The sequence below is a fragment of the Anolis sagrei genome, chromosome 1, assembly GCF_037176765.1.
Source record: "Anolis sagrei isolate rAnoSag1 chromosome 1, rAnoSag1.mat, whole genome shotgun sequence".
In the NCBI taxonomy this organism is placed as follows: domain Eukaryota; kingdom Metazoa; phylum Chordata; class Lepidosauria; order Squamata; family Dactyloidae; genus Anolis; species Anolis sagrei.
The window spans coordinates 325,188,294-325,202,080 of record NC_090021.1 but is presented as its reverse complement, the minus strand read 5'-3'; the positions used below and the strand labels follow the sequence as shown (position 1 = coordinate 325,202,080).

Here is a 13,787-nt window from a genome sequence, read left to right as displayed (position 1 = left end):
GGTGAGTACCCTTCTGTAAAAGACTGATAGGAAGGGCCCAACATGTGAAGGCTGAGTTAACAGGTTTTTTTATTCGGTTTGAATGAAACAGAATGGATTGTTTTAATTGTCTTAACTGCCTAATTGTTTAATTACTGTTTATATGTTTTATTCTTTTACCTTGTTGTTGTGCCGGCATCGAATTGTGCCTTTTTGTAAGCCGCCCTGAGTTCCCCCTCGGGGGTTGAGAAAAGCGGGGTAGAAGTGTGAGAAATAAATAAATAAATAAACACGTGGAGAGACAAAAAAGATACCATAACGAAAAAGTGGGGGTTATTTATATATTTTTTAAATTTTTAAAACTGATCAGTATAAAAATAGCTATTTTCCTTTACATTTCTCTCATAAGGTATATCTTAAAATAGAGTGCAGATTTAGAAAATACTTCATTTTTTTTATTTATTGAATTTTCCCATTTTGCCTGAATACAGAACATAATGGGGATGAAAAAAAATCTCCTTAAATAAGTAACCCATGTTTTTTTTTTCTTAAAGGATGGAAAGGATTACGACTTTCACTTTCCACTCTATGAAATGACAGGCAATAAGACTCCCTTCGTCTCTGTCAATTTCTTGAGTGGGGATGATGATAGAAAATCTTCCAGGGTATCAAGCAGGTTAAGGCAAGTCCAGGATAGATTTGTACCACCTCCTTTGTTCTCTCGGGTCGAGTCAGTACTTGCGCCTGACCTCATAATATAAGCCTTCATTTGCAAACTCTGCTTGGGTTAAAGAGAGTCCACAGGTGTTACTCTATTGCTTTTCGGAATTGAGTTTTATTGAGGCATTCATGCTTGAATTGCCATGGTTACCACTCTGTAGATTGAAAACATATATTGCCATTGATGTTCAGAAGGCAATGTTTGCTGGGCCAGCCATGTATGCAGAGGAGGCTCCCACGTTTTTAATAATTTTGCAGAAGCAGACATTGCAAGCAAGGCTTTAGAGTTGGAAGGGACCACGTAATTGTATTTTAATTGAATTACCTTATAAACATTGTTTAGATACTCATAGATAGCTGTAGACATTTTAATAAAATAGAACCCCAATAGGTCAATCTATCTTTAGATCAATATAAGTATGTGTCAAGATCTTATTTCTAAAAAAAACCCCACTTCTTATTCTAAATCAGTGGCTCCCAATCTTTTTTTGACCAGGGAGCACTTGATCAGGGACAACTCTCTAGCATTAATACCAAAAGGGTTACAAATCAGTTTTTGGTCAACTTTAGATTCCGTTTGGTGATTTGGGGTGCTGATTCAGAAAATTGCATTGGATAGACCACATCAGCTTTAGTTTCTGATACAGAACATATGCCATCCAGTTGTCGCCATCTGCTCACCCACAGAAAACCATATTTAATAACCTAGAGCTGATGTGGTAGTAGTTATCTTTCCCCCTCCTGACTTCCCTGATGGCTTGGCACTATAAGAGGGTTCGCAAGGCCACTTGTTCTCATTGCCAAGTGGTTTCGAGGGAATGGGGTAGCAATGGTGAGGCTGCTGACCATATTTCCATTCTTGTGGACTACTGATGGTCCATGGACCTCAGGTTGGGAACCACTGTTCTAAATAAATTGGCAAAAAGTGGGACTCTAGTCCAACCTAGGAAAACCTACAAGAAATACCATGGTCATATCAAAATCCATCATTTTAGTCCCCACTTGCCCTAGACTTATACATGAGGATATAAAGGTAAAGGTAAGGGTAGTCCCCTGACATTAAGTCCAGTCATGTCTGACTCTGGGGTGTGGTGCTCATCTCCATTTCTAAGCCGAAGAGCCAGCGTTGTCCGTAGACACCTCCAAGGTCATGTGGCCAGCATGACTGCATGGAGCGCTGTTACCTTCCCGCCGGAGTGGTACCTATTGATCTACTCACATTTGCATGTTTTCGAACTGCTAGGTTGGCAGAAGCTTGAGGATATATGGTAGTTGAATTCTATTTTAATACCGTGTTTTCCTTTTGTGTGTTTTTAATGACATTGTCTTTTCAATCTTTGTTCAAAGATGGTTCAATCTTTGTTCAAGACCACCAGAGAGTGAGTCTACTGCCTCTGAATCCTATTGTCAAACAGTTCTTACCATAAAAGGGTTCTTCCTAATGTTTAGGAAGGTGATACAGACCTGTACCTACTGACGTTTCTTGTAAAAAAAAAAAGTATGCAAAACTCACTTTAAAAAAAAAAAACTCCATCTGCTCACCCTGCTACTTTATCCTCCAGTTGTCAGTACCATTCCCAACATTTTTCTGGCAGGTTATCTGTGCTTTCAACAGTGCCATGACGGTAGGAATCCAAAAGAGGAAGCTTCCCAACTGCCAGTGCCATTCATTGCTGCCAAGAAAAGCTCTACCCCTAAATATCTGCAAGTCCAACAGCTGTTAGAGGCACAGAAGTCTTGCCAGAAAATAAAATTGGCAACTATAGTCACAAAACTGACCACAGGAAAAGAAGGGAAAAGGAGCAAAACTACTACTTTTAAAGCTCTCCTGCTTGTAAAATACATTTGGAAGGGTGGAGATGGGGAAGAGGAATATGAGGAAGTGAAAGAAAATATAGTGAGGCAAGAGCGTTTCCATTCTCAATAAAACACGGACTCCATTTAGGAAATATTAGACAGTGTATCCACACATCCATGGGTGATGATTACTCCTTTGAGGTGGTGTTTATTTGGCTCAATACAAGGGTTTTAAGCATACATAATAAAGTTATACATTTATTTGCTTTCACATTAATGGTCATTTTAAATCCTGGTTCTTTGTCTCAGTGTAACCCTTGCTTTCAAATTAATGGTCACAACAAATCTTGATTTCTTTGTAACTTGACCACACATCCAGAAAATGAGTTTAGTATATGAGAGTGTATAAGAAGAACAGGCTAAATGAAGGAGTGGAAAGCATTATCCTGTGGTCCATTGTTATTTACTACCAAATCCATTTTAACGAGTGGCAACCCTATGAATGCAAAACCTCCAAGAGCCCTGGTTATCATTCCTTGTCACTTAGTCATGGACATGGGATCAAGATTGTTACATATGCTTCAAGATCACGTACAACACAACCTCCATATCCATGGTACTGAGACCTGGGGCTTCATTTACCCGCGTCTGACAAAATGTATCCTCCCTAGGCATTTTCTATATTTTCCAGGTGATTCTACAGTTTGCTTCTGTGGGAAGAGTTGCACTGGAGGATTTAGTGATGCCTAGATTAGAACTTCTTAAACCCCAAATATGATTGCCACAGCTGTATGTTGGGGTCACCTTTCCTTTTTTTTTACTCCAGGTACCAGTCTCCCCACCTTCTGCTCTCTCTTGTGTGTATCTCCCTGCTACCCTCCTCTTCTGCATGTCTCTGCCCTTCCTTCCATCCTTTATATGCCTGGGGTCGCATAAACATCTCCAGGGCAAAAAGGGGTTGCAAGTTGAAGGAGGTTAAGAAGCTCTAGTCTAGTTCACTTCATTATCGTCATCAACAACGACAACGACAAAAACAACCACAGTGGATCAAAGTCAAGATCCTATTTGACACTAGTAGATAATAAATTTCCACCAGAATGTTTGTACAGAAATCCTGGAGTTCAGTGACTATTAGAGAGAGAGGTGTTAGTTTGGGGGTTCTCCAGATCCACCCCAATAACCAGTCAGTAGTTGTTTGGGTCAGGAGGCAGAGCTGTAGCTGGGTATTCTCTAGCTGACACTGCATAATCCAGTAAAAACTGTAGTGTACAAGGAAGTACTAAATAATTCCTTATGCAACACTGGAAAAATGAGTCATGGACCACTGATGCCATTAGCATAACCAGGGGTTATAATGATATATCTCCTCACAAAGGGAAGTTTAGTCTAATAAATATCATTTTGTGCCCTTAGATCAACTTTTGGAGACACTTACCTGGATTTAACTGGTGATTTCACGAACACTCCTTAAGACACACCCCTCCGTAAATGCAGAAGGATAAGATCACATTCTCTGTCTTTTAGAAAGCCTTACTGAAGCCTTTGAGAAGTGTAGCAGTGGCAGTTCAATCATATTAGGAGAAAGCTGAAACTTCTTGTTATTGTTTGCAGAATAAAGAAACAAAAGAGGAAAATGCTCCGATTTCACTTTCTGTTTCTAGTTCTGCAACAGCAAATAGAGGTTGGGATTATGAGTACAAAGGTTCTCCTGGGGAAATTCCAATAACTACTGGTTAATAATTTACTTAGGACCGAAGAAAGAAACCTCACAACTCCCTTTCTCCAATGCTCATAACATCTGTCCTTCTTTTATTCAAATTCCACACAGAATTTGATATTACAAGTGATATTACTTGTATTTGATATTCAAGTGATATTACAGGGTTGGCTTTCCCCGAGGCAGAATGAGGTGGTTGATTCAGACACATGACTTACTGGTAGAGAGATCTGCTTGATATGTATATACTATTACTATACTTGGTCACACTCTAAATCCAATCTGCTGTTTGCTGTCAATGATTGTTTGGAAAGCCCCATGATGTAATGCTACATTAGCATAGCCCTGTGAAATTGCAAAGCAAATAGCAATGACAACAAGAACAGGAATATGTTCTTGGCTGGACTGTGATTACCTAAAACCACCTATATGACTGAATGCCATTAAATTATTTTAATTCCAGTCCCAGCATTCCATAGAGTTTCACTGGAGGACCCAGAGACGATCTCTAAATATAGTAGATTCTCAAACAACTGGCACAGCTGGTTAATCAGCAGCAGCAATAGATCTTTCCCAACCAAAGGTTTGGCAGTTCTAGCCTGGGTCGGGGTGAGCACCCAACCTTCAGCCTGGCTTACTGTCCACTTAAGCAGTGCAAAAACAGCTGTGAGCTGTGAGTAGAGAAATTAGGCACTGCTTAAGTGGGGAGGTATTTTACGGCACCATAAAAATGCTGACAATCAAAGAACAGGAGGAAAGTCTGTGATCAAAAGGCTCGTCATCATAGAGGATGGAGTTACAGCATCCCCTGTGGCTGGAATCGAGCATAACCTCCATGATGCCAAAGCTGGAAAAATGCCAAGACATACCTCTGTTTGTCTGCCCTGTATATATAAGGGCATTGAATGTCTGCCATGTATTTGTTCTGTGATCCACCCTGAGTCCCCTTCAGGGTGAGAAAAGTGGAATATAAATGCTGTAAATCAGGGGTCCTCAAACTAAGGCCCGGGAGCCGGACATAGCCCTCCAAGGTCATATATCCAGCCCTCGCTCAGGGTCAACCTAAGTCTGAAATGACTTGAAAGCACACAACAACAACAACAACAACAACAACAACAATCCTATCTCATCAGCCAAAAGCAGGCCCACATTTCCCATTAAAATAGCAATAAGTTTATATTTGTTAAAATTGTTATTCATTTTAATTATTGTATTTAAGTGGGGTTTTTTGAAGTACAAATAAGATATGTGCAGTGTGCATAAGAATTCATTCATTTTTTTTTTCAAATTAGAATCCAGCCCTCCAACAGTTTGAGGGTCTGTGACCTGGCCCTCTGTTTAAAAGGTTTGAGGACCCCTGCTGTAAATAAATAAATAATTAAAAATATAACAAAGAATAAATAAATACACCTGAAATAAAAAAGCTGTTTTTATACTACAGTAAAACTATGTTATATGAAGCTATGTTTGTCTTTGCTAGCCTTAATTTGCTTTTAATTATTGTATTAATATGTCAATAGAGAGTGTATGGTATGGTGTAGTATGGGATATTGTATTATTTAAAAGCCTATTTTTAAATAAAAGCTCTCAAACAAGAAGAAACTTCATTGATCCGGTATTTACCCATGCCCATGAGTTAAGTGAGTCTACTGTATTTGCTTTGTCCTCCAATGCAAATTTATGGCACTGTCTGGAAGAAGAATATCATAGAATCACTTGGAGCATCTAGCAAATTCCTACACATCATTTTCCCCTGAGGTTCTGAAGATACCATGGACTACAATGGATCCTAGAACAGATCAGTCCTGAACTCTCCCTAGAAGCCAAAATGACTAAACTAAGGCTATCATACTTCGGCCATATCATGAGAAGAGAATTTTTACTAGGAAAACATGATAATGCTTCGTAGAGGACAGGAGAAAAAGTCTACATTCCAGACAATCTGTAGGACCTGAGCAGGATTGTTGGGGACAACATGACTCTCATTTATAGGATTGCCATCACTCAAAGTTAATGTGAAGACAGTTAACAACAAAGGCAGAATTTATCTTAAGGGAGGCTGTTATGTTTGCTATAATCTGTTTGAGTATGACAATTTTCCTGAGCAAGAGACCTGCTCATCAAATGCACGAGGTGTATGAGAGATGCAGGATGCTGCAACTGCTGACGCACATAGAGGCAGGGCCATGGATGATGTAGGCGTCGAGAGATGACATGTTCCATGTGCTACTGCAAAGCAGGAGAGTGCTCTTTACCCACAAGCCCCTTTGTCATCTGCATTCATGTAGGTGGGAGAACTTGGCAAAGGAAGTGGATGGTAGCTAGTACTGTTGTTGACGGCATGATGCCTGGCATTTTGCATTTTCTTATCCATGGGGTAGGTTAACCTATAGTTCTTCCATTTCTGTTTCTTCAAGGGGGTCTTTCAGCTTCCTTCTTTCCCCATCTCCCTCCCTCCTTGCTATGGGTAGGAAGTTCAACATGCTGTGGAAATGGCCTTGTAGAGTTTCCATAGAGACTGTGCCTGTATTCAGATTGAAAAGGTTCATTTTCAAAGAGGATCTCTTTCATATTTTTTTTTATAAAAATAAAGTCTTCCTAGATGTAGATTTGCCCACTGGGAGGGGATGAATTCTCTTTCTATCTTATGTTATCATCACTGCAGGAAGGGTTTAGTAAACTAAACATTATCTTCCATTATCCTGCCACAATGCCACTGGTTTACTGGTCCTCTCGGTAAGCCCTCAGTGTGCCGTCAGCAGGGCTTTCGCAGGTCAAATGCATCTTTGCTTCTTGTAAACAAATGCTCTTGATAGTCTGCCATTGTGGGACTTTCTGCCTCCCACCTAAATATCATTATTTTTGTAAAACTATATCTGCCGTGAAGAAAGCAGGTAAGAAGGAAACAAACTCGTTTGAAATGTGGTGCTGGAGGAGAGTTCTGCAGATTTTTATTTATTTACAGTATTTATATACAACTTTTCTCACCCCTGGGGGGACTCCGAGTGGTTTACACAAAAATAATGAAAAAATTCAGTGTCTTACATACATAAACCAAATCACAAATCAGCACAATCTAACTAAGTAAGCATAAAATCTATAGAGCAATTCACCATAAGATAAAATAAAAGGGCATTTAAAGTATGAAATATAAGAATTAAAACACCTAATAAAAACATTAAAATCACATGATCCAAACACATAGACCAGGCTATTCCAAATGTCGATTGTACATATTCCATATTTGCTTCTTGTATTTTGTTACTTTACTACTCAAAAGCTTGGATCCATAACCATGTCTTTGTTCTCTTTGTAAAGGTCAGGAGGGAGGGTGCTGATCTAATCTCACTACAGAGAGAGTTCCAGAGCCGAGGAGCCACCAGTGAAAAGGCCCTGTCTCTCATCCCTACCAACCGCACTTGCTATTCAGGTGGGACTGAGAGCAGGGCCTCCCCAGAACATCTTAACCTCCTTGATGGTTTAAAGAGAGAGATATGTTCCAACAGGCTAAAGCCAGCACTTTGAATTGTGTTCGGTAGCAGACTGGCAACTAGTGGAGCTGGCGTAAGAGGGGGATTGTGTGCTCCTTGTATTCCGCTCCTTGTATCCGCTCCAGAAACCTGGCTGCTGTCCATTGGATCATTTGAAGCTTCCAAACAGTCTTCAAAGGCAACCCCATGTAGAGCATGTTGTAGTAATCTATTTGGGATGTAACAAGAGCATGGACTACTGTGGCAAGGTCAGACTTCCCAAGGTACGGATGTAAATGGCACACAAGCTTCAGTACCATGGACTGCCAAAATAAATGGGTTCACAAGGAAAACAAGCCCATGATGACTTAATCTGTGCATTGAGTATATCATGAGGCAACATGACTCATTAGAAAAAAATAATAATGCTTGGGAAAATAGAAGATAGCAGGAGGACCACACTCCAGATGGACAGACTCAATTAAGGAAGCCACCATCCTGAATCCGTAGCATTTGTTTTTGAAGATAGGATGGCTTGAAGGTCTCTTATTCATAAGTTGAAGTTGACTTCATGGCAGTTAACACCAATCTTGTTCTTCACTGGGGCTTTCTGATAAGAAAATAATAGACAGTCAGTCTATTGTTTTGAAATGCACAGTTTAATAAACAATTACCCAATTGAAGGTTTTGCAATCCCATGGTGACCCCATGAATTTTATAGGGTTTTCTTAGGCAAGGAATACTCAGACTCATTAGAAAAGATAATAATGATTTCCTTGATTGAGTCTATCCATCTGTAATGTGAGCTTCCTTTTTTCCCCTACTGTTTTCTACTTAGCACTGTTTACAACAGTGGTTCATCTTTATTAACATCATTATCTAACATCAACAAGGTCCATCTCCTATAATATCACAAATCTCTGGCTCAGTCCTGACCGGGTAAACTTATCACATATCACACTAGATTAAATTCAATGACCTATCCATTCTCCTTCCTTCCTTTTTCTCATGAACATCTAACCCAGCTGTGAAAACTGGTGATAGCTCCTGCACATTTAATGATTGTATAAAGGAGGGAATTTCACAAGCTGCTGTTTATTACCTGGTTGAACAACAAACAACACCTGCTGAAACCCATAACTGGACACAAGTCTCTCCAGTTTTCACTCTAATAACCCTGGTACTTCCAGATGTATTAGACTGTAACTGTAGATGACTGGATCAGATCTGATTCAAATATATACTGAAAGTGCCCTGAGATAGAACTCTAAGACAACCTGAAAAAAAGAGATGAGTGTGACATAATGGTGTGCATCTTCAAACACAACTCAGATCCCTTCCAGACAGGCCCTATATCCCAGATTATCTGGCAGTGGAGACTCATATAATCCAGGTTAAAGCAGAAAACCTGGGATCAGATCCTGGGATATAGGGCCTGTCTGGAAGAGCCCTTAGGTTTTTGGGGGGGTTTTTTGTCGTGTCAGGAGCGACATGAGAAACTGCAAATCGCTTCTGGTGTGAGAGAATTGGCCGTCTGCAAGGACATTGCCCAGAGGACGCCCGGATGATTTGATGTTTTTATCATCCTTGTGAGAGGCATCTCTCATGTCCCCATATGAGGAGCTGGAGCTGATAGAGGGAGCTCATCTGCCTCTCCCTGGATTCGAACCTGCGACCTGTCGGTCTTCAGTCCTGCCGGCACAGGGCTTTAACCACTGTGCCACCGGGGGCTCCAGGGCCCTTAGTTGTAACAGCACTATTGCCCTTGATACGATTTCATTTGAGATGAAGAGCCTGGATCATTAATCACAATTGCTATTCTTGTGTAGAAATATCTGATAGAGTAAGCAGAGCATAGCAAGTCTGGTGGTATATTAGTAATTACTTTGGATGTTCTTGCAAAGTTAAGAAAGATGTTTATATTTTCAGGAAATCTATCTTAGGATAGTAAACGAAGTTGACCGATACTTAGTTAGAAGGGCCACTAATGGCTGACTTTCATTTGTAAATGTAAGGCCCCATCTACACTGTCATATAATGCAGTTTCATAATTTATTCATGATATAAGTCAACACGGCCATATAATGCAGTTAAACTACATTATGAAACTGCATTATATAGCAGTATAGATACGTCTTTATGGATGCTCCCTATATATATAACCTGACACATTTTTAAAATGCTAGCTCCATATCATTATCTGGGAGCCGCGGTGGCGCAGCAGAACTTGTTGACTGGAATGTTGGTGGTTCGAATCCGCGGGGCAGGATAAGTTCCCATAGATAGCTCCAGCTTCTGCCAACCTAGTAGTTCGAAAACATGCAAATGTGAGTAGATCAATAGATATTGCTTTGGCGGAAAGGTAATGATGCTCCATGCAGTCATGCTGGCCACATGACCTAGGAGGCATCTACGGACAACACTGGCTCTTTGGCTTAGAAATGGAGATGAGCTCCACCCCATAGTGTCATAGTCGACTAGACTTAATGTCAAGGGAAAACCTTTTCCTTTGCCTATCATTCCCCAATATCAACAGTTTCAATACAATTATCATACTTTTTCAAATTTATTGAACCTATAGTCTGATCTACTTTGAAGAAGTGGTTTTTAGCTTTGAATATGTTTTTAATGGATTTTAACTGAATTTTTGAAATACCAATTATATTTAATTCTTTTTGAATGTCTGTATATTTGTAGATTTTAAATTGCATTGAAATGCTTTGAATGTAAGCTGCTTTGATGATGATGATAGTAATGATAATAATGATAATAATAATAATAATTTTTTTTGTTGTGTCAGGAGCGACTTGAGAAACTGCAAGTCGCTTCTGGTGTGAGAGAATTGGCCGTCTGCAAGGACGTTGCCCAAGGGACGCCCAGGGGACGCCCTGTCGGTCTTCAGTCCTGCCAGCACAGGGGTTTAACCCACTGCGCCACCGGGGCTCAATAATAATAATAATAATAATAATAATAATAATAATAAATAATGTATGGCTCTTTCCTTCCTCATTTTATTGCTATTGACTAACAACCCTATGAAACAGGAAAAATTAAGAGAAGGTGGCTGTCCTATGGGTGCCTGATGAGCTAATCCAAAACTCTAAACCAGAGATGGAAATCATGTGGCTACCTAAAGCCATGTTTGTGTTTTGCACCACTCCTGGGAACCCTCAATTGCTCCCAATCACAATTTTGGGGTGAAAAAAAACCACCCAGAAAATCATTCTGCTAGAAGCCACCAGGGGGTAGAGTTCTCTTGTGAAACTCCCTTGTTTTGCGCAAAGAAAACAGAATTGTTAATAAAGCGGCTACTGAAATGGCATGGTATAGATTCAGTGGATATGACACAGTTCTTTGATATTCTGCCAGTCTCTACCAAATCCCAGCACGGTACTAAATTTTCAACTTTCTAATTGCTAATGCACAGAAAGTTAAAAAGGATACATGAATTCAGTGGTAGTACAAATTAATCCCCTCACAACAGCCAAAGTGCAATTTATGTTCATAAGAGTGTTTCCATTTGCTAGGGATGTGGGCGCTATCAGACTCGATATGGTGAATAGCCAAAGTTAATAAGCCAATTGTTACTGTAGTTTCTGCACTTTTCCCCCCTCTGACCAATCTTTCTACAACCCCACTCCTACAAATGTGTAATCTGTTTTTTGAAATACTAGATTACACTTTATGTAGGAAATGGACAAATGTTTGTCTAATTTTACTTATATTCTGCCTTTCTTCCAATACAGGACCCAAGGGGCCCACAATACAAGTTAAAACAACCATATTTTAAAAAATCATGGTAATTTAAAACAGTTTTCATTCCCAAAAAGCAAGGTCATAATATATGTAAAATTGGACATGAAGGAGAAGAATATGCTGCCTGGGAGTATAATGAGGTTTCTTTGGAGTTTTTAAACAGAGGCTGAATGACCATTTGTTGGGAGTGCTTTCATTGTGGATTCCTGCATGGCAAAGTGTTGGACTAGATGGCCCTTGTAGACCCTTTCAACTCCAAAGTTCTTTGAGAAGACTTTGTCTATCCCCAAAACCACTGGTTTATTGGCAAAGCTTTCTGCTTCATCAGAAATCAAATAAGATCTTGGCCTTGGCTGTTTTTGCTTCAACAGACTAACATATCAGCTTCATTGGAAATTATTCCCATTATCTCTTTCTCACAAGCCGAGTTGTCACTTGGCTCCCTGAGGCCGAAGTCAAAGGAAATCTTAAATGGTGGCTGTCAGACAACTAATTATCACATCCACCAGTCTTATTTCCTACTGTGTGAACTGAATTGAATTGAACGGACTTTTCTTCCAACAAGGGGGCCACTGTTTAACGCCTTTTGTCCAGTGGTGTTGACAGCCGATTAACATTCAGGATCTCTGTAGGCTTCTGACACATCAATTTTTAGGAACCTATATATTGACTGGTCCAAACAAGTCACCCGTGTTGAGTGGCTGTCATCCTCAACTCCATGAAAATTGTTTTGATTATGCTCTACAGTTAGCTTGGTTCTGAAAAACAGAGTCATTGTAACAGAAAAATGATGAAGTTGACTACAGAGTCACAATGAAGGACCAAGAGATTCCCAAAGAAGACATATTTGCAGAGGTTTTTGGTTGGTTTTGTGCTTTTATTGTAGTAGTAGTAGTAGTAGTAGTAGTAGTAGCTATTGTTGTTGTTGTCATCGTTGTTGTTATTCCTACTATAGTCTGGTTCCCATACACAGGACACCAATATCAGTGATTTCACCTACCTGCATCCAATAAACAATTTCCAGTGGAAGTTATTCATTTACTATTATTCATAGTTTCTTATTTCCATGGTAAGTTCAGGAATGTATCCCCCATAGGATACTGGGGTGTTGTTATTGTTGTTGTTGTTGTTATGGTTTGTTTGTTTGTTCTGCAAATTGAAGGCTTAAATCATGTCAACTTTCAGGGAATTTAATTCTCTTTGAGCCTTTAAAATATATTGTACTGTTCTTTTATCCTCTCCAGCACTGCTATTTACAGGTTTTAGAGAGTTGTGTGCAAAATATCCTCCACTCAGCACTGTTTTCTGCCCTTGCACACCAGCAGGTCTGCTTGTTGGAAGTGGAGTAATGCAAGTTTGCCTGAAAAGTGATATATCCTGGAATTAAGAGTAGAGGCAAAGGCAAAACACAGTGCCTGTATCTGCAGGGGAAATGTTCACGGGCTTTGCATAGATATGCAAAACGGTGGATAGTATCAAACCCTATTGAAATGAAGGACTTGTGCACCAAGTATACCATAGGCCATTGACAATGGCAACCCCAAATGGGGTCTCCTTACCTCAGTGTTGGCGGTCACAAAAATTTGGCAACAGTAAAAGGTTTCTGAACCCTACCATTTTACACAAATCTGTTAGCAACAATATGCAGTGTTTACAAAGGACTCGGCAGAAAATGCTTCAGCTGTACTTCACAAAAAGGAAAATCGGCCTGTTTCAGAAGCTTTGCAAATACTGGTTTATTATCAGTCAATATTTGGTTCGTATATATATTTTATATACCTGTAATCCAGGGGTCTTGCAAATTTTGTTGGGTGGAAAGGGTCACAAGTGAAAAAAATTTAAGAAGCCCTGCCATAGACTCATACTGAAATACCTAGAAATGCTTGAGAGGGGCATATTTTGCAGAATGTGGATATATGAAACTGCGGATACTGTCCCATGAATATGGGGATCATCCTGTAATTAAAATTCCTGGTATTCTCTCTGTAACTTGTCTAATTCTGGTCTCCTTGCCTATGGACGGATATTCCTTACCCTAACTTCACGTCCTCTGTCTCCTCTTTCTGCAGTCTATGTCTCAGTCACGTGGCCTTCTGTGTCTATCACATATGTAATCCTGTCAATAAATACTTTCATTTAATGTCGTTTTTGATACTCTGTTTCAAGCAACCAATTTCCACAAAAAACCAACTTTTTTGTGTGCTGTTCCATTAAGCCATGAAACAATGGCTAACCGAGTTTTAATTTCCTCTTAATCTCCCACAATACTTCACTCAGTCAGAGGCATTATGTAGGGATTCAGTGACCTGGCACTGTTCAATGTGTTGGATGGATGGCAGGAAATCAAG

At 39.8% G+C, this 13,787-nt stretch overlaps 1 protein-coding gene across 1 annotated transcript in view; it reads right to left on the bottom strand.

Annotated features, from left to right (window-relative positions):
- Positions 1-5,840, bottom strand: part of EXOC3L4 (exocyst complex component 3 like 4) — a 69,185-nt gene extending 63,345 nt beyond the window's left edge. Inside the window, exons 1-2 of the mRNA XM_060755105.2 lie at positions 5,837-5,840; positions 3,932-3,962 (exon numbers count right to left, since the gene is read on the bottom strand). Coding sequence (XP_060611088.2) covers positions 3,932-3,962; positions 5,837-5,840 — 35 coding nt within the window. The remainder of the gene's footprint in view (positions 1-3,931; positions 3,963-5,836) is intronic.
- Between the last annotated feature and the right edge of the window lie 7,947 nt (positions 5,841-13,787).